This window comes from Staurois parvus, unplaced genomic scaffold (assembly GCF_062004578.1).
Source record: "Staurois parvus isolate SC_StPar_1 unplaced genomic scaffold, SC_StPar_1.0 ptg000357l, whole genome shotgun sequence".
In the NCBI taxonomy this organism is placed as follows: Eukaryota; Metazoa; Chordata; class Amphibia; order Anura; family Ranidae; genus Staurois; species Staurois parvus.
The window spans coordinates 2,008,465-2,029,964 of NW_028318153.1; the positions used below are offsets into that span (position 1 = coordinate 2,008,465).

At 44.1% G+C, this 21,500-nt stretch overlaps 1 protein-coding gene across 1 annotated transcript in view; it reads left to right on the forward strand.

Annotated features, from left to right (window-relative positions):
* Positions 1-21,500, forward strand: part of USH2A (usherin) — a 1,035,348-nt gene that overhangs the window by 625,622 nt on the left and 388,226 nt on the right. Inside the window, exon 41 of the mRNA XM_089684798.1 lies at positions 14,171-14,499. Coding sequence (XP_089540924.1) covers positions 14,171-14,499 — 329 coding nt within the window. The remainder of the gene's footprint in view (positions 1-14,170; positions 14,500-21,500) is intronic.

The window sequence follows — 21,500 nt, forward strand, 5'->3', positions numbered from 1 at the left end:
CTTGCATGGGCAAACCCTAAGGGTTGGTTCACATCAGGAATGTGCTGTGGGTTCCTGTTCAATTTACATGCAGTTCTGTGCAGTGTGATTTCATTTTGCACTATGAATGGGCTGAAATTGCAAGCACCGTCCCACACAACAGCACACCAAAAGTAGTGCATGCACCACTTTTGGAAGAGCACTGCAGTCAGATCGCATAGAACTTTGGTACCATGAGCTATGGTGTGGGCAAACACACTGCATTTGCGACCTGCGTTTGGAGCGTCATTAATTTATTATTGACACCCGCTGTAGATAGCAACTACAGTGCGCTTTGAACACAGGGACAGGAAGCACGCATGGAATGGTGGTTTCCTGCATCACATTCTCCTTCCCTCTCCTTCCTCAGCTTCTGCCTGGAGGCAGAACCCTCCTTCCCCGATGGCCCCTCCCAGGACTCACAGTCCTCAGCACTCCATCTTCCATCCGATTACCAGATTCCCTTGCTGGTTAGGCTCTTTAATAATTATAGGCCCGTCTCACCACACTGCCAGGCCTTCTGCCTGGGATTGGTCAGATTCTCATAGATATTCAGATCCTTGCTTCTGCCCTTCGCCCACTAGTTTCTAGAAGTTTCCATGGACCTCCAGAACCAGGAGGAGGTGATAGAGGACTGACCTGCAGAGGCCTCCAGCTTGACCTGAGCTTTACCCCCCACAGACATGCTTACTTCAGGTGCACTGTGAGCCAAGATAAATGTACCTATCTAGCACACTACAGGGCACGACATATTCTTAATTGAAAAAATAGTCCCTTCTATTGCTCTTAACCTCCTCCAAATCTCCAAATTCCTTTTTTTTTTGCTGATGTGATCTGACTTCTTGCTACAGGGTGGCTACATTTGCTCTCCATGATCCCACTGTATGTAGGAACATAGCCTCCCTCTCTTGCACATTTCTGAGATGGACTATGGACTATGGGATTTGTAGTGTGCATAAATCATTACATGTGACTGCAATTAACCACTTGCCCTCCAGAGGATTTACCCCCCTTCCTGACCAGGCCATTTTTTGTGATACGGCACTGCATTACTTTAACTGACAATTGCGCGATCATGCAACGCTGCACCCAAATTCAATTTATGTCCTTTTTTCCCCACAAATAAAGCTTTATTTTGGTATTATTAGATCACCTCTGCATTTTTTATTTTTTGGCGCTATAAACAAAAACAGACTGTCAATTAAAAAGAAAAAAACAATATTTTTGATTTTTTGCTATAAAACATATCGAGTAAAAATGTTTTAAAAACATCAAATTTAGGCCAAAATGTATTCTGCTACATGTCTTTGCTAAAAAAAATCCCAATATGTGTAAATTAATTGGTTTACGTGAAAGTTATAGCATCTACAAATGGTGATATATACTGAAATTTTTTTTTAAATTTTATACTAGTAATGGCGGCGATCAGTGACTTATATCGGGACTGCGGGACTGTGGTCGGCATTCTGACACTGGGGGGAACTGGCTAACTGTCACTGACATCTATATAGTGATCAGTGCTAATAAAAAGCACTGACACTGTACTAATGACACTGGGTAGAAAGGGGTCAACATCTGGGGCGATCAACGGGTTATCAGTGTGCTGTGTGTGTTTTACTATGTAGTCAAGCTGCTTTGTATTGCTCTGCTGTGCAAAGCAATACAAAGCAGCCTGTTCATGCTGACAGGGGAGAGATCTGTGTTGTTTACACACAGACCTCTCCATAGACCTCTCACCTTTCACTGTTCCTCAGGGATTGCTGGGTGGCGGTGGGGAATCTCCATCCGGGACCCAATGAATGACAGCTGTGGCTGCCAATGTGAGCGTGGGTAGGGCAGTGCACACACACGCCCCCTCTACCCAAAAATGCAAAATCAATTATATACTGTATAGGTGATTTTGCGCATCCCTGTCGCCTTGTAGCAGTAGTTCTGGTATAGGTTGGAGGGGAACCGGTTAACATGCACTACTCGATCCAAATAAACGAAAATGTGGGGGAGAGGAAATGTTTGGGAGCTCATGGGGGATTTTAAACAAAGGCATAAAACACAGTAAGAAAAAATGTCTTTAACAATAAATTACAAGGCCATTAAGTAGTGGATATGTATGAATTCATTTTGGAAAATAAGGATATTGTTGAGGATGAGGTTGGATGAGGTTTTAGTCTGATCTAGAAGTGCTGCGAAAAGTTTGTTGAATTTTCCTGCAGCGGATTATACAACTTTTTGTTAAATATAAAATAAGTGGACTTTGCAAAGAAAGTAGAAACAGCCGCACTATGTAAAGTTACACAATAGAGCTTTATTACAGGAATTATTGCTGGGATAAAGCAGTATGGTGTGGCTGGGGGAATCTGTTTTTATTTTTGGCCGGCACACTTGTAGGCAGGTGTAGTGTGGCCTCCCGGCACAGCACCACCATGTATGTAAAGTGGAGGACAGGAGGAACTCACGTTCCTTTTAGGCCTCCATACGTGTCATCAGGTGAGTAGTTGTTCAATTGGATGCTGCTGCCATGAATGACCCCACGACCATCTTTAGTGAAGGCAGTGCTTATAAAAGCATTGACTCCCTACAGTTGGAATGCGTTTTATGTGTGGATAGGACAGGAAACCACTGGTCAAGAAGAGTGTGCCTAGCATAAGGAGAGGTTCCAGCGGAGAAGGGACAGAATAGGAACTGGTCGCCAATTCTTCAGTGTGGAGCATTTGCTCTACAATGCATATAATGGCAAGGGGTGTTGGGGTGTGTTGGAGGGTCTGTTGATGCTCGTTGGTGGGGGATCTATTTTTGCTCATGGGGAATCTTTTGATCAGGAAGGGTCTATTGTTGCTGAAGAGTCAGTTTGTTTCTGGGAGGGATGTTCTGTTGAGGGAGGAGTCTGTTGTTGCTGGCTGTTGGGAGATCTATTGTTGCTGGCTGGGGTCTATTGTTGCATGAGTGGGTCTGTTGTTGCTGGAGGGTGTTTTGTTGCAGGGGGTACTTTTATTGCTGGCAGCAGGGGATCTATTTTACTGCTTTATATGTTATCATTAGCAAATTCCATACAAATTACTTAAAACCACAAAATTATAGTTGGTTCTGTATTCTAAAAGGGGTGGTACTGGTAGGTGGGTAGGTGGTGGAACCAAAGGATGGCGCTCGTAGGTGGGTAGGGGGCGTAGACAAGGGGTGACTCAGAAGTGGGGAGTTCCTGCACCTATTCTCTGAGTAAAAAAGGCCTGCTAGTACACCTTGTTGCGATACTGCTTACTAGCCACCTCTGCCAGGTACTGTCGGCATCCAAGTACTGTCCTCTTAAACACTTCCCGTCCGGCCCATGTATATAAACGGCCAGACTGGAGCAGTGCAGGGGAGGGTGGCCATTATAAACGTCCTCCCCGCTTCCTGCTTGTGCACGCTCCCTGGGATCGTCTGTGTGAGGTCCCGATCATGTGAACACTGATTGGCCAATCATTGATCACTTGAAGAGTAGTAAGCAAGATGTCACTTCTGACGTCATTGCTTACTACGAGTGAAATCTGTGAATGATCACAGAGGTCACATGGTACAAGGCTATTCACAACAGCCTTGTACCATGTGACAAGCTGTGACCAATCACAGCTCAAACAGTATTTCTCAATGGCTGCAAGAATGCAGCCAGAGAGAAGGAGAAATTATTGCATTTACAGCCTTTTTGGGTGGTAAAGCAATCAGTGTAAAAAAAAAGAAAAAACAAATCTTCATCACCCCCCACAAACAGTACAGTGTCACTATGGTGACACTGTACTGCTAGGGTGACAGTATGTTAAAAAAAAAACATAAATAATAATATAAAAAAATTAAATAAAAATGTAAAAAAAAAATACAATATATATGTAAAACGCTGCGTAAATTGACGGCGCTATATAAGTACCTGAAATAAATAAATAATTCAATTATATGTAAAAGTAGATATAAATCCTGTGAAGAGTTCTTTTCAATCCTTTAAGTGCGCTTTCAAATGTGCAGCCGGCCGCCTACCCGAACTAGATGGGGCTGTACACGTGCCACGCTGGTAATGCTTTGCTTTACATCATCCATTGAGTTTAATGGGGCCTTGCTGAAACCACATGCACTACCGCACAATTGTGGCACAGTACTTATAGGGTTAAATCAGACAGTGAGGAGGCGATATAACACCTCCTCCCACCTGTCAAATGCCCTCTAAAAAGCAATCTATGCATAGATCACTCAGGGCACTGCAAGTGTGAAAGAGCCCTAAATCTGCAGCTTTCATAAAATAACATCTGGTGATCCTGCCATGAAGGTTCTCAGACTCTTCCTGTTATTGAATGACAAAGCTCTGCTTGGGCATCCTTAGAATTCATATGCAACCCGAAATCCAAACTCCTGCTTTTCCTACTCCAATAAACTGGGGTGCGATGATATGCATCCAACGCAGGAGCAAGTGTATGCAATGTATTTAGGGCAGGTGGGTGTTACTCTCTCCATGTTCCCCTCCTCGTTGGGTGTCAAGTGTGGGTTACATGAGAAACCTACCCTGGGGTGGGTTTTTCTGGGCTATGCTAGGCACCTGTAACAGGATCTCTACTTCACATATGGGGTACCTTTTCTTTGTGCCTTTTTCACCAATGACCTCGGATAAGGCTGAGGCCAATGTGGGGGAATACTCAACCTTAAGATGGGCCCCTACACTTAGAGATGAAATTACACCATGTACACTTGCACCACAACTGTTCTCCAGTTAACTCTCGAGTTCCCGTGTAAATGTACATCTTCCCACTGTACTTTTCAATTAGCAGGGACATGCTAAGCTTTGTCCACAACCAACCGTCCAGCTTTTTCTACTACTGTTCTCAGTAGCAGACTGGACCCTGCCGTTCACCAAGCGTGGGCTCCACACATGCACTTGACTTGAATCTTGAGCTTCCATACCTCTTTGCAGGATGGGGACATCTGCGATGCGAGTCCGCTCCCATTGCTATGGGAGACAGACCACAACAGAAGGACTGCTGACAACATCTCCCTCGCTGCTAGAGTCTGGTCCACGTATAACAGGTACACGCTAATGACAGGCTGCATTAACTGACTGTAGACCTCTGTTACCCAAGGTAACCATTTACTGTACTGCACTAGGATGACTCTTAAGTGCTGTCTCTTCATACCCCAATATGCTAGTGACCCAACAGCTGTAGAAATGTGTTGGTTACTTGCATTGCACTCCTTTAAATGACTTCAGACCAGGAAGAAGGCAAGGTTTCAATGCTTTACTTAAGAAAGATATTCACAGTCCATAATATCATAAATCAACTCTTGTCCCTACATCCCTAATCCTAACTCAGGCTATGTGCTGCCCTGGCATACCTGCAAAGATAGATTAATGTACTAAAAGGTCTATCAATGGCATAAGTGACTGCTGTCTTCAGGGCAAACCCCAGATCTCAGTGCCTCTACATCTTGCAGGTTTCTCAGTTGCTGCACTTCTCACAGACCAAAAGCAGGACTCTGACTCTCTCTCCACAACCCCCGGGATCTCTGCTCTGGACCACTGTCCCTCTTTTATATGACAGTACCAACTGGTGGAACCCAAGAAACCCTCCAAGCAAAACACTTGGGAAAAAATTAACTCCAACCATCCTGCCTGAGGCAGCACCTAACTAGCTCAGTTGCAACTCACTTGTAGACAGGAAGTGGCTAAAAGAGATTGAAAGTGATCAGCAGCACTCAGAACAAAAAAAAGAGTGCAAAAAGGCAAAAACAGTATTAAAAAAAAAAAAAAAGACAGCTGTTTATCATACACAGTTTTTTGGCAAATGGAATGACATCCAGTTAGGGTTTACATCTATATTAACATAAACTGGCTTGCCATGTGCTCTTAATGGCCCTTTAAATCCTTATTAAGGGATTACTTAATAATACAGGTTGTGCTTTATAATTGGCTAATGTGTTTATTAACATCAATTTAGCACCATCCGTGACCCTTCTCCGCTCAGTTCATACGGCAGCATCTTGTAACACATCTGTACAGCTTCGAGGTGAAAGCGTCTAGATCTATTAGCACCGGAATCACCACGGGCAAAATATCTGCGTTCACGTCTTAATCACCGATAGCGATGTTTCCCAAGGTTACTATACAATGACTCCTCTGTAATACATAATGATGCCTCCTAAGTATCATGGCGTGTTTTTGTCAAGGAAAATAAGACGGCACAATCGCCGCCTCTCTCTCTCCGTTTGAACAATAGCCGCCTCTCGAGCGTAAACGCTGATCTCTGAGTCAATGAACAAAACTGCTTAGGCTGCTGTGAATACACTGTCTTACGGGCTCGGCTGCTTCCACGCTTTGCAGTGCCAATCTGAAGCCTAAAAGCCCACGAGCCTTAGGAGAGGCACAGAGCGTGGCTGTGTGTACTTTACCAATTCACTGCACGCCATCTTTAAACATCGTCCTTGAAGTGATGGAGGTACAAAGTGCAGTTTAATCTCGCCATGCTAAAAGGGAACCTGTCAGCGTAGGAATATTGGAACTCTGATTTCTGGCTTGTATAGGGTATATAAGGCCAAACATTTATTTATTTATTTTTTTGTATACAGTAGGGTATTGTTAGAACCTCTGTCTGGTTTTTATTGCTGCCTGCATCCCTGCTGACAGGATTCACACTTTTTTTGGTCCTGGTGACCAAAACTCAAAAAGTGAAGATTTGCTAAGATTGCTATGTTATGGGGATTGTTTAGAAATGTTAATTGTGCCTAAACATTAGGCCTCATGCATACTGGACATTTTTGATGGTGCTCATAGGAATGTATGGCTTATTTTTCACGTTTAGAGGCAGAAAAAAACCTACTGCCAATATACCCAGGAGCAACGGCATTCTGGCAGAAAAAAGGCTTGGCACCTGTTAACGTGTGTAAAAGCATCTAAACACACGGTAATGCTAGGCGTGTATAGTGTCTGAGCAGTATTTAATTTCAACGGCCAAAGTAAATTATTATGTTGGCCAATTACATGTGTTACACACATTCACAAGCCTTAAAGGTTTTTCTGGCAAAGCACTGCTGATGGAGAGGAAAGGCATCTGGGAGAAATGACCAAAGCGTCCAATTCATGAGGCCTCTCCCTGGAAAAATGTACCTTTTCTTTGGGATTTCACCTGAATAGCTGTATATCTTCAGTACAAGATCTAAGGAACTGCTGCTTCCAAGATTTGGAGTGCTCAGGAGATTGGAGTGAGATTTATTGAAGTCACTACTGTGCTGCAGAGATGCTGGTAAGGCAGTACAGATGGCCCTCTTGTGCTGGGTCCAGGCTCCATCAGTCCAAAAGGGGGGCCTAGGCACCTGCTGAGCATGTGGGACAGATGTACCCCCTTATTGCAGACGCCAATCTTCTTGTGGATCCCCTACAATGCTGCCAACTTCTCCTCCTCCCCCTCCCCCTCCTTCTGGCTGCACTACAGGGGGGATCACTGAAGTATCTGTGCCCCACCCCCCTGCTGTCAGGGCCCCCCTGCATGCCCTTTCCCCTGCAGCGCTGCCAGCTTCCCTCCTCTCCTATCCCACTGGTAGTTACTAAGGGGACATGAAGATGTTTCAGGATATAACATTGCCTATGTAAATAAGCCCCAATACCCCATTCTCACGCAGAGCTTCGAATAATGAAAAAATATGTTGGGATAATGGGAAAATCTGAATATTCAGTCTTAAAGCTGAATGCCAGGGAAAGGAAAAATGTTACCATGCAGTAGGCCTGCCCCCACACGGCAGGGGGTAAATGCTTTTCTTATGTCTAGCAGGCTCCCTCCGGACTGTAAGACCGGTCCCAGCAGCTTCTTCTGAGCAACTCTTCTGATGTCATCAAGACCAATGCAGGGTTCATAGCACTGCAAAAGATGTGAGAGACATGAGGGTGCTAAGCAACAGTTCACTGCTGGAGCATGGGGGAGCAGAGGGTTGAGTAGGTAAAACTTCTTCTCCTGTACCCTAGACCAAAACAAGCATTTAACCTGTGCAGTGTACTCCAAGGGTCCTATCCACACTTATCCCTAAACACTTACCTGGCTCCTGCCACCATTCCAGTGCTGTCTTATCTTCAGCACTGCTCTTTTCACTTCCTGGTCTCATAGGACACGTTGAGGGCAATGATAGCCATAGGCTCCTATTGCTGTCAGTTAAACTCCTGTAAGGAGGGATTGGGGGCAATGGCTTTGAGGTGCTGTGTGTGTCTGTGGACCTACACAGCCTAGCTCGGGATTGTGTACACATGGGTTCCCCCCCAGTACCTGGCTTGCTGAGGGGGCACCTGGAGGAGGTAGGAGTGGACAGAAGTGGCAGGGGACTCCCAGAAGAGGAGGTAAGGGACTTTTTTGTTAAATATCATTGCACAGAGCAGGTAAGATTTATTATTATTATTATTATACAGTATTTATATAGTGCCAAAAGGTTTGCTCAGCGCTGTACATTATAGTGGGGGACAGAACATGAGACAGTACAGTAACAAAGCAATACATGAGGGGTTCGAGGCCCCTGCTCTTTCGAGCTTACAATCTAGGAGGGAGGGGATAGTGGTACAGGAGGAAGTGGCTGTGGGGGATGAAGTGGTAGGAGGAGTGGAGGAGATCGGCTGTTAGGTGAGGGTGGGGTAGGCTTCCCTGAAGAGATGGGTTTTCAGGGCGCGCCTAAAGGTGAGGAAGGTAGGTGACAGTCTGATGGATTGGGGTAGTGAGTTCCAGAGGATGGGGGAAGTCCTGGAGAAGTCCTGCAGTCGGGCGTGGGAGGAGGAGACAAGGGAGCTAGAAAGTAGGAGGAGTGAGGAGCGAAGAGTACGGGTTGGGTGGTATTTGGGTATCAGGTCGGTGAGGTAGTTTGGGGCAGCGTTATGAATGGCTTTGTATGTCAATGTTAGTAGTTTGAATTTAATGGGTTGGGCAATCAGAAGCCAGTGGAGGGAATGACAGAGAGGGGTGGCAGAAGCGGAGCGGTTGGTAAGGTGGATGAGTCTGGCCGCTGAGTTCAGGATAGACTGAAGCGGGGATAGCCTGTGTTGGGGTAGGCCGGTGTGAAGGAGTTGCAGTAGACCAGACATGAGATAATAAGGGAGTGAACGAGTTGTTTAGTAGTGTCTGGGGTTAGGAACGTACGTATTTTGGAGATGTTGCGGAGGTGGAGCCTGCATGAGTTTTCCAGCAATTGGACATGGGGTTGGAAGGACAGGTTTGAGTCTAGAGTGACACCTAGGACTTTGGCTTGCGGGGTGGGACTGTTGGTGGCGCTGTTGGTCGTGATGGAGAGGATGGGGGGGGCGCGGGCTGGGGGGAAAATTAGGAGCTCCGTTTTGGAAAGGTGCAATTTGAGGAAATGGAGTGACATCCTGTCTGATATGTCGTTCAGTAGGTGGGTGGTACGGGCGGAGACTGAAGGGGTGAGGTGAGGGGTGGAGAGGAAAATTTGCGTGTCATCAGTGTAGAGGTGATAGTTGAAGCCGTGGGAGTGTATCAGTTTGCTGAGGGAGGAGGTGTAGATGGAGAAGAGAAGGGGCCCAAGGACAGAGCCTTGGGGGACCCCAACAGAGAGGGGGAGAGAGGGGAAGGTGGTAGCGTTTTAGGTAACGCTGAAGGAGCGTTGGGATAGATAGGAGGAGAGCCAGGAGAGAGCGGAGTCTCTAATGCCAAGGGAGTGTAGTTTAATAAGGAGGAGGGGGTGATCAACTGTGTCGAAGGCCGTGGAAAGGTCGAGGAGTAGGAGGACTGAGTAGTGGCCATTAGCTTTGGCGGTTAGCAGGTCATTAGTGATTTTGAGTAGGGCAGTTTCGGTGGAGTGTAGGGGACGGAAGCCAGACTGTAGTGGATCGAGGAGGTTGTTGTCAGTGAGGTGGGAGCTTAGGCGATTGTAGACTAAGCGCTCAAGGAGCTTGGATGTAAATGGCAGCAGGGAGATGGGTCTAAGGTTATTCAGGTCGGTGGGGTCCAGGGAGGGTTTTTTGAGTATGGGAGTGATGTGCACGTGCTTTAGGGGGGAGAGGAATGCGCCAGTAGAGAGGGAGAGATTGAAGATGTGGGTGAGGGAGCGTAGGATAGAGGAGGAGGGTGACCGGAGGAGTTGTGTGGGGACAGGGTCAAGGGGGCAAGTGGTGAGGCGGGCTTCTGAGAAGACCTTAGTGACCTCCTCAGTGGTAGCAAGGCTGAAGGAGCGGAGTGTTGGGGAGGTTATAGTGAGTGGGATGTTAGGTGTGGTGGGGGGCAGGGCGGTTGCGAGGTCAGAGGAGGGGAGAGTTGATGGGGTTATAGTGGGAGGGAGGCTAGGTGGGGAGGTAGATTGAGCATTGGCGATGTCCTTATGGATTGCGTCAATCTTGTTTTGGAAGTGATTGGCAATCTCGTGGGCGGTGAGTGAGGTACTGGGTGGAGGTGGTGGGGGAGAGAGTAGGGAGTTGAAAGTGGAGAAAAGCCGGTGAGGACAGGTGGAGAGGGTGTTGATCAGGGTTACGAAGTAGGCTTGTTTGGCAGCATGGAGGGAGGAGGTGTGGGGATTGAAAGTTTGGGCACCCCAGCTAAAAATTTGTATTAATGTGCATAAAGAAGCCAAGGAAAGATGGACAAATCTCCAAAAGGCATCAAATTACAGATTAGACATTCTTATAATATGTCAACAAAAGTTAGATTTTATTTCCATCATTTACACTTTCAAAATAACAGAAAACAAAAAAATGGCGTCTGCAAAAGTTTGGGCACCCTGCAGAATTTATAGCATGCACTGCCCCCTTTGCAAAGCTGAGACCTGCCAGTGTCATGGATTGTTCTCAATCATCATCTGGGAAGACCAGGTGATGTCAATCTCAAAGGTTTTAAATGCCCAGACTCATCTGACCTTGCCCCAACAATCAGCACCATGGGTTCTTCTAAGCAGTTGTCTAGAAAACTGAAACTGAAAATAGTTGACGCTCACAAAGCTGGAGAAGGCTATAAGAAGATAGCAAAGCGTTTTCAGATGTCAATATCCTCTGTTCGGAATGTAATTAAGAAATGGCAGTCATCAGGAACAGTGGAAGTTAAAGCAACATCTGGAAGACCAAGAAAAATATCAGACAGAACAGCTCACAGGATTGTGAGAAAAACAATTCAAAACCCACGGTTGACTGCACGATCCCTCCAGAAAGATCTGGCAGACACTGGAGTTGTGGTACACTATTCCACTATAAAGAGATACTTGTACAAATATGGTCTTCATGGAAGAGTCATCAGAAGAAAACCTCTTCTACGTCCTCACCACAAAAATCATCGATTGAACTTTGCAAATGAATATATAGACAAGCCTGATGCATTTTGGAAACAAGTTCTGTGGACCGATGAGGTTAAAATTGAACTTTTTGGCCGGAATGAGCAAAGGTACGTTTGGAGAAGAAGGGGCACAGAATTTAATGAAAAGAACCTCTGTCCAACTGTTAAGCATGGGGTTGGATCAATCATGCTTTGGGGTTGTGTTGCAGCCAGTGGCACAGGGAACATCTCACGAGTAGAAGGAAATATGGATTCAATAAAATTTCAGCAAATTTTGGATGGTAACTTGATGCCATCTGTGAAAAAGCTGAAGTTAAAGAGAGGATGGCTTCTACAAATGGATAATGATCCTAAACACACCTCAAAATCCACGGGGGATTACATCAAGAGGCATAAACTCAAGGTTTTGCCATGGCCTTCACAATCTCCTGACCTCAACATAATTGAAAATCTATGGATAGACCTTAAAAGAGCAGTGCGTGACAGACAGCCCAGAAATCTCAAAGAACTGGAAGACTTTTGTAAGGAAGAATGGGCAAAGATACCTCAAACAAGAATTGAAAGACTCTTGGCTGGCTACAAAAAGCGTTTACAAGCTGTGATACTTGCCAAAGGATGCAGTACAAGATATTAACTCTGCAGGGTGCCCAAACTTTTGCAGATGCCATTTTTTTGTTGTCTGTTATTTTGAAAGTGTAAATGATGGAAATAAAATCTAACTTTTGTTGACATATTATAAGAATGTCTAATTTGTAATTTGATGCCTTTTGGAGATTTGCCCATCTTTCCTTGGCTTCTTTATGCACATTAATAAAAATTTTTAGCTGGGGTTCCCAAACTTTCGATCCCCACTGTAGGTGAGGAAGGCGGATTTGTAGAGGGAGAACGCTCAAGGGGATCTGGTTTTGCGCCATAATCGCTCCAGTGCGTGACTGCATCTTTTAAGATTTTTAGTGTGGTCGTTCTGCCAGGGTTGAAGTGGTTGGGGTCTAATGTTGTGTGTGGTTAGGGGTGCTAAGAAGTCTAAGGCAGCTGGCAGCGAGTCGTTATACGCAGTAGTGGCCAGGTCAGGGCATGACAGTGGAAGGATACTGTCGTACAGACGGTCAGCTGCAGAGTGGAGAGGGGCCGGGTTCAGGTTGCGGAGGTTACGGCTGGTGATGGTTTGACGTTTGGTGGGGGAGATGTTAGACGACGGGGAGATGGAGTACGTAATGATATTGTGGTCAGAGAGAGGGAAAGGGGTGTTTGTGAGGTTGTGGAGGGTGCAGAGATGAGAGAAAATGAGGTCCAGGGTGTTCCCGTCGGTGTGGGTGGAGGACTGTGTGCACTGTGTGAGTGCAAAAGAAGAGGTAAAGTAAAGGAGTTGGGATGTAGCCGGGTTGTTGATGTTGATAGGGATATTGAAGTCATCAAGGATGATGGTGGGTAGCTCAGAGGAGAGGAAGAAGGGTAGCCAGGCGGAAAAGTCGTCGAGGAACCGGGATACGGGTCCAGGAGGCCAATAGATTACTGCAATCCTCAGAGGGGTGGGAGAGAAGAGCTGGATGCAGTGGGCCTCGAAGGAGGAGAAGGATAGAGAGGGGGGGTTTGGGATGACCTGGAAGGTGCTTAGCGGTGACAAGAGCATGCCAACCCCACCACCTCTACGACCGCTCGGTCTGGGTGAATGGGACCAGACGAGACCTCCATAGGAGAGTGCCGCAGGGGAGGTGGAGTCAGTGGCTTGGATTCAGGTTTTGGTGACCGCTAGGAGGTTGAGGGAGTGGAAGATAAAGAGGACATGGATGGCGGTGAGCTTGTTGAAAACCGATCGGTTGTTCAGGAGTGCAATCGAGAGTGGAGGGGTGGATGCGGGGAGGAGGAGGACAGGTATAAGGTTGAGGGGGTTGGAGCAGTTTGAGGGAGTAGGAGGGTGCCTAGTGGGTGAGTGAGGTGGTGAGGGGCCAGGGCTCGGGGAGATGTCCCCGGCGTTTAGGAGAAGAAGAAGGGTGAGAAAGGTGGCATGGGAGCGGGATGTGCAAGAGTGTGTGGGTCTGTTAGTGGTGGCGTGTGGGTCGGCCGCAAGGGACAGAGCGCCCAGTACCCCTCCTGGGACCTCCGGAGCATCGGCGTCTCAGTTCGCCACAGCGGCTGTAGGTAACGACGGGGGTGGGGGTGGTGGTTGCGTCCCCTCGCGCTGGAGCGGAGGCGTCTCGGTTCGCCGCAGCCGGCGGGAAAGACAGGAAGTTCAGGGAAGCAGTGCTGAGAGAGCAGGAGCTCAGCAGAATTGGTAAATTGTAAACTGCAAGTTCTGGGGAACTGTAACAAATTGTACACTGGGGAATGTTTATCTTATTGTGCTCAGTGTGCTAAGCTAAAACATGCTGAGGGTTTGATACAAATTTTAAAGGGGTTGTAAACCATCTCATATACCTCAGAAGCCTCAGATGATACACAGAGGTGAAACTAATCCTCCTACATAAGTATTACTTGTTTATTTACAGTCTTTTCTTTTGTTCATCCCTTTAAAAGTGTTGATTTTAGGTAAAATCTTTCTGCATTTGTCAGTATCACAGAGGAGGGGGCAGGGAGCTGCAGTTAGAGCTGGATGGAGGAAAAGGACACACTCCCCTCCACATAGCACACAGGAGCTATGTTCTGAATAGAAAAGCTGTCTACTTAGCTACCACCACCCCCCCCCCCCCCCCCCCCACACACACACACACACATTTATCTTATGTGGGGAAAACTTTTCAGAAGTGAAACAACACTTAGAGCTTTGAAGAGAGACAAGCAAACACCCTGTTCAGATTTCATGACTGAGGTTTATAACCTCTTTAAGGTGACTCAATACATTGTAATAGCTTATTTTACTTTCCTTTATATAACATGACTCAATAATTGCTCTTTTTCAGATCACATGGAATGTTCCACTTTTACCAAATGGAGAAATATTAAATTATGAAATTCGCATGCCAGAGCCTCAAGCTGTCATCACTGACACTACGCTGTTAAGCTACACAATGACAAATCTCATCCCTTACACTAACTATTTTGTAACGATAGTGGCCTGCTCTGGAGAAGGCCTGTATGTCGGGGGATGTACAGAAAGTCAGCCAACATCGGTTACCACTCAGCCGGCACCTCCAGAGGGTGTAGGCCCTCTCTCTGTAGTCCCTGTCGGTGAGACATTCATTGCCATTTCCTGGCAGCCTCCTTCAAGGCCTAATGGACCAGATGTAAGGTAAGGTCAGGTGTTTATAGTAGGTGTTATAGACTGAGAGGAAAGCAACATTTCCATGCAGAATCCAAAAAATATTGCATTAAGACCCCACCCTGTGTGCTGTTACCTGAAAACCTCTGAAGCTCTACTGTTCTTCTTTGTCCCAGATTACCCAGTCCCCAATTTCTTTTTAGTTTGCGTTCTGCAAAAAGTCAAAGTTCCAGCTATAATTCCTCATTTGTGTATTATATTTTGTCAAAGCTTGGAAAACTCCTTTTCATTGGTCAAATAAAGGGGCAGGGTTCATTAATGGGCAGCCTAGGACAAGTGCTAAAGCAATAGCTGAGGAACAGTAGGGCACCATCAAAGGATCCATGTTTGAGCAGTATTCAACTCCACCAACAAAAACTTAAAAGATTGGTATGTGGTGCTTACTAGCCAGATTATGGCAGATTTACCTGGTAAACGGAGCCCTCCAGTGCCGCATTGTCACCGCTGCCACTAGTCCTGGGAGCCTCCATCTTGGCCTGGTCTTCCCTATGGGTTCTGTCTCTTTAGCCACTTGAATGGCCGTGATTACAATGACATCACTCCCACACATGTGCATGGGAGTCACATCACCATGGTACAGTGAGGGTGCAGTAAATGTGGCCTGAGCTGTACATGTGCGGCTCAGAATATATTACAGCTAACAGGCTGGGACAGGCATTTATGACAGACGAGACCACTAGGCTGTTATAAAAACACTGCCTATTAGCGGTTTCCGTAAATTTGACTTCAATACCACCATGAAGGTAACATTTCTGGTTGCCTAATATGGATTGAAAGTGAGTGAAGTTCAGGTAAATGCTGGGCATTTCTTTGAAATTATGCAGTTTGGCAGCATGACTCCATCATTACTGATGAAGAAATTAAGGTCGCTTTTGGTTATTTTTAATGGTACAATGGGCTTTAAATGACTCTTAGATGCACCTGTCTACTTGTTTAACTTTTTAAATAGTTTTAAATATTTTTACAATATTATGATTTTTTTTAAATTATATTTTACATTTTTCAACCATGTACTGTCTGTTTAAGGTTTTTTGTTTCTTTGCGCACATCAGGAGCATCTACTGTATGTCAGCCTTTCTCAACCTATTTACTATGGAGGAACCATTGAAATGATTTTCTGGATTTGGGGAACTCCTGCTAATAATTGCTATATTTACAACTTACAGTAGATTAGTGTGATGGTCAGTGAGAAGAGTGTTTCTTACATTTATAGTCAGACGAAAGAATCCTTTCTCACACAGATAACTAAGAGGATCGTTGGTGTCCGTGGTTACTTGTCCAAAAAAGCAGAAAATACTCATTGAACAAGGAACCCCTAGCACCCTCTAGAGGTACCCTAGGGTTCTGAGGAACCCTGGTTGAGAAAGCCAGACCTAGACAGAAATACAGTGGTAGCCATCAATGATGTAGCTTGGTTTAGCTGACCTGGTGTTTACATGGCTTTGTTTACAGTGGGGATCGAAAGTTTGGGCACCCCAGCTAAAAATTTGTATTAATGTGCATAAAGAAGCCAAGGAAAGATGGAAAAATCTCCAAAAGGCATCAAATTACAGATTAGACATTCTTATAATATGTCAACAAAAGTTAGATTTTATTTCCATCATTTACACTTTCAAAATAACAGAAAACAAAAAAATGGCGTCTGCAAAAGTTTGGGCACCCTGCAGAGTTAATATCTTGTACTGCCCCCTTTGGCAAGTATCACAGCTTGTAAATGCTTTTTGTAGCCAGCCAAGAGTCTTTCAATTCTTGTTTGAGGTATCTTTGCCCATTCTTCCTTACAGAAGTCTTCCAGTTCTTTGAGATTTCTGGGCTGTCTGTCACGCACTGCTCTTTTAAGGTCTATCCATAGATTTTCAATTATGTTGAGGTCAGGAGATTGTGAAGGCCATGGCAAAACCTTCAGTTTACGCCTCTTGATGTAATCCCCCGTGGATTTCGAGGTGTGTTTAGGATCATTATCCATTTGTAGAAGCCATCCTCTCTTTAACTTCAGCTTTTTCACAGATGGCATCAAGTTACCATCCAAAATCTGCTGAAATTTTATTGAATCCATTTTTCCTTCTACTCGTGAGATGTTCCCTGTGCCACTGGCTGCAACACAACCCCAAAGCATGATTGATCCAACCCCATGCTTAACAGTTGGACAGAGGTTCTTTTCATTAAATTCTGTGCCCCTTCTTCTCCAAACGTACCTTTGCTCATTCCGGCCAAAAAGTTCAATTTTAACCTCATCGGTCCACAGAACTTGTTTCCAAAATGCATCAGGCTTGTCTATATGTTCATTTGCAAAGTTCAAACGATGATTTTTGTGGTGAGGACGTAGAAGAGGTTTTCTTCTGATGACTCTTCCATGAGGACCATATTTGTACAAGTATCTCTTTATAGAGGAATAGTGTACCACAACTCCAGTGTATGCCAGATCTTTCTGGAGGGATCGTGCAGTCAACCGTGGGTTTTGAATTGTTTTTCTCACAATCCTGTGAGCTCTTCTGTCTGATACTTTTCTTGGTCTTCCAGATGTTGCTTTAACTTCCACTGTTCCTGATGACTGTCATTTCTTAATTACATTCCGAACAGAGGATATTGACATCTGAAAACGCTTTGCTATCTTCTTATAGCCTTCTCCAGCTTTGTGAGTGTCAACTATTTTCAGTTTCAGTTTTCTAGACAACTGCTTAGAAGAACCCATGGTGCTGATTGTTGGGGCAAGGTCAGATGAGTCTGGACATTTAAAACCTTTGAGATTGACATCACCTGGTCTTCCCAGACAATGATTGAGAACAATCCATGACACTGGCAGGTCTCAGCTTTGCAAAGGGGGCAGTGCATGCTATAAATTCTGCAGGGTGCCCAAACTTTTGCAGACGCCATTTTTTTGTTTTCTGTTATTTTGAAAGTGTAAATGATGGAAATAACATCTAACTTTTATTGACATATTATAAGAATGTCTAATCTGTAATTCGATGCCTTTTGGAGATTTTTCCATCTTTCCTTGGCTTCTTCATGCACATTAATACAAATTTTAAGCTGGGGTGCCCAAACTTTCGATCCCCACTGTATATAATTTGCTTAAAGGATAAGTTCACCTTTTAGAAAAAAGTAATAAATGCAATTTTTTTTGGCAGGTACCAAAAGGTGTTTTAAAGCATTGCACCAGCGATCAGCAGATTGCTAGTGCCATGCAGGTCTCCCGCTGACTTGTCAGTATATATTTGCCTGTACGGGATGTATGGGCAAGCAGATATACTGACCAGAAGATTCAATGAACTACCATGGCGCTCCATAGCTTCATGGTAGTTCATTGAGATCTACAAGCCGACAACCGCTAAGGCTATCAGGACTTGTGGTCCATTCATTCACAGGACACTGAATGAACAACGCGGCCGTGTGGGCAGAGCCCCGATCGGCCACGCTGTTTTTGAAAAATGACAGCTAGTACTTCTTCCCATACTTCTGTCACAGGGAGGGGGGCAGTGGTTGCAGCATTGGAACAGTTTTTAGGGTGGAACATGTAACATGTTCCTAAAGATGAACTTATCCTTTAACCCCTTCCCACCTGGCCTATAGTGAAATGACATCCGGGAGGGACTTTCGTCAATGGGCATTGCACCCGCACAAAATTGTGTTGTTGGCTGTGATTGGTCACAGTGATTACATGGTACCAACTGGGCCAATCACAGCCCATCTGTGTCATGTGATTAGCAGTGGCCAATCACAGTTAATTACAACAAAACAAACTGAATGAATCAACTTCATTCAGTAAAATGCTTGTTTATCACAATGACATTCATTGCTATAAGCAATCATAATGTGTAAAAACAAATACTGATCGCTTCCCCAAAGTAGTGTAATGTTACTATGGTAACATAATATTACTCTGGTCACCGTATATTAGAAAAAAAAATAATAGAAAAAGGAAACAAAATGTAATAAAAAATACTTTTTTTTTTTGTGCTGTCACCAGTCAGTGTCCCTAATCACTGCCACACCAATTATAAAATGACGCTGTACTGCACTGGTGACTGTATGTAAAAAAAAAAGTAAAACTTTTTTGTTATTTATTCATTTATCATAAAATTATGACAAAAATTACAGCTTCAAAAAAACTCACCATGCCTCTTACTAAATACCTCAGACTGTCTACTTTTCAAAAAGGGGTAATTTGGGGGATATCTGTACAGCCCTAACATTTTTGGGCCTCAAGAAATGAGAAAGGAAGTCAGTACATCAGCATTGAATGATTTTCATGATTTTCAGATTTATACCATAGTTTGTGTTTGGGTTATTTTCACCAAAGAAACATAGCAGAATACATTTTGGCTCATCCCTATTACCTACAGTATGTCAACCAATTTCCAGTTTTCATTTTTACAATCCAGGTTTGAAAATTATTTAGTAAAAATGACTTTTTTATATGGTCTATGTCAAATTTTGAAAGTTTACCTTTCTTACTTTAGCTCAGTTTTGTTTCTTCACTCCCTAAATATCACTCTATGATGAATTCTTGAAACTAGGTGGCGTTTGTTTTTAGTTGCACGTTATAGGGCTTAATAACACTTCTGAGATTTGGGTTGCTTGAAGAGCAGTTATAAAAAGTTATTCAGTGTAGCTTAGGATGTGGTTGCCATCATCCCTATTTCTACAGTCAGGTTCATAAATATTGGGACATCGACACAATTCTAAAATGTTTGGCTCTATACACCACCACAAAGGATTTGAAATGAATCGAACAAGATGTGCTTTAACTGCAGACTGTCAGCTTTAATTTGAGGGTATTTACATCCAAATCAGGTGAACGGTGTAGGAATTACAACAGTTTGCATATGTGCCTCCCACTTGTTAAGGGAGCAAAAGTAATGGGACAATTGGCTTCTCAGCTGTTCCTTGGCCAGGTGTGTGTTATTACCTCATTATCCCAATTACAATGAGCAGATAAAAGGTCCAGAGTTCATTTCAAGTGTGCTATTTGCATTTGGAATCTGTTGCTGTCAACTCTCAAGATGAGATCCAAAGAGCTGTCACTATCAGTGAAGCAAGCCATCATTAGGCTGAAAAAACAAAACAAACCCATCAGAGAGATAGCAAAAACATTAGGCATGGCCAAAACAACTGTTTGGAACATTCTTAAAAAGAAGGAACGCCCCGGTGAGCTCAGCAACACCAAAAGACCCGGAAGACCACGGAAAACAACTGTGGTGGATGACCGAAGATTCTTTCCCTGGTGAAGAAAACACCCTTCACAACAGTTGGCCAGATCAAGAACACTCTCCAGGAGGTAGGTGTATGTGTGTCAAAGTCAACAATCAAGAGAAGACTTCACCAGAGTGAATACAGAGGGTGCACCGCAAGATGTAAACCATTGGTGAGCCTCTAAAACAGGAAGGCCAGATTAGAGTTTGCCAAACAACATCTAAAAAAGCCTTCACAGTTCTGGAACAACATCCTATGGACAGATGAGACCAAGATCAACTTGTACCAGAGTGATGGGAAGAGAAGAGTATGGAGAAGGAAAGGAACTGCTCATGATCCTAAGCATACCACCTCATCAGTGAAGCATGGTGGTGGTAGTGTCATGGTGTGGACATGTATGGCTGCCAATGGAACTGGTTCTCTTGTATTTATTGATGATGTGACTGCTGACAAAAGCAGCAGGATGAATTCTGAAGTGTTTCGGGCAATATTATCTGCTCATATTCAGCCAAATACTTCAGAACTCATTGGACGCCACTTCACAGTGCAGATGGACAATGACCCAAAGCATACTGCAAACGCAACCAAAGAGTTTTTTAAGGGAAAGAAGTGTAATGTTATGCAATGGCCAAGTCAATCACCTGACCTGAATCCGATTGAGCATGTATTTCACTTGCTGAAGACAAAACTAAAGGGAAAATGCCCCAAGAACAAGCAGGAACTGAAGACAGTTGCAGTAGAGGCCTGGCAGAGCATCACCAGGGATGAAACCCAGTGTCTGGTGATGTCTATGCATTCCAGACTTCAGGCTGTAATTGACTGCAAAGGATTTGCAACCAAGTATTAAAAAGTGAAAGTTTGATTTATGATTATTATTCTGTCCCATTACTTTTGGTTCCTTAACAAGTGGGAGGCACATATGCAAACTGTTGTAATTCCTACACCGTTCACCTGATTTGGATGTAAATACCCTCAAATTAAAGCTGTCAGTCTGCAGTTAAAGCACATCTTGTTTGTTTCATTTCATATCCATTGTGGTGGTGTATAGAGCCAAAAATGTTAGAATTCTGTCGATGTCCCAATATTTATGGACCTGACTGTATATAGAGAAAGTTACTCCTTACATTTTATGGTATTTTTAAGGCTAGCTTGAAGTATATACAAAGAAACCAATTATTTAAAAGATTAACATTTTATTTGAACAAGTTTCTTTTATCTGGACTGTGCATAAAGTGCATGAGAGGAAGGGGGGATAGAGAACATATCGGGTAGGCAATACATACTAGCCAATATAAAAAACAACAGTTTTTAACAAGTCATTCACTTCACAAAGTTCTGGTTTTTACAATATGTATCCAGTTGTATCCCCCAAAGCTGATTTCCATCTTGCAATCTCAACTTTGACTGCAGATATATTCAGCCTGGGACCAACGCATTTCGAATACATTAGTATAGATTCTTCCTCAGGGAAAGGATACCACTCTATAACAATAATTATTGTCAACAATCAATTATTAGTACATATCTTTATAATTGAGCAATGGTAAACTAGCCATATAAGATACATGATTTACATAGCCACCAAAAAGAGTAAAAAGAAAATGCTTTACTATGTTTAGAAGGCGAGTTTCTCCCATAACTGAGGCCATCATTTGACGTGCCAGGACCACAGGTGCCACATCACAAGCACTTTCATAACAAAATATATATATGTAATGCTATGTATAACAATATCTTAAAGATACAACAAGGCATCAAGTATATATAAGTTTGTAAAA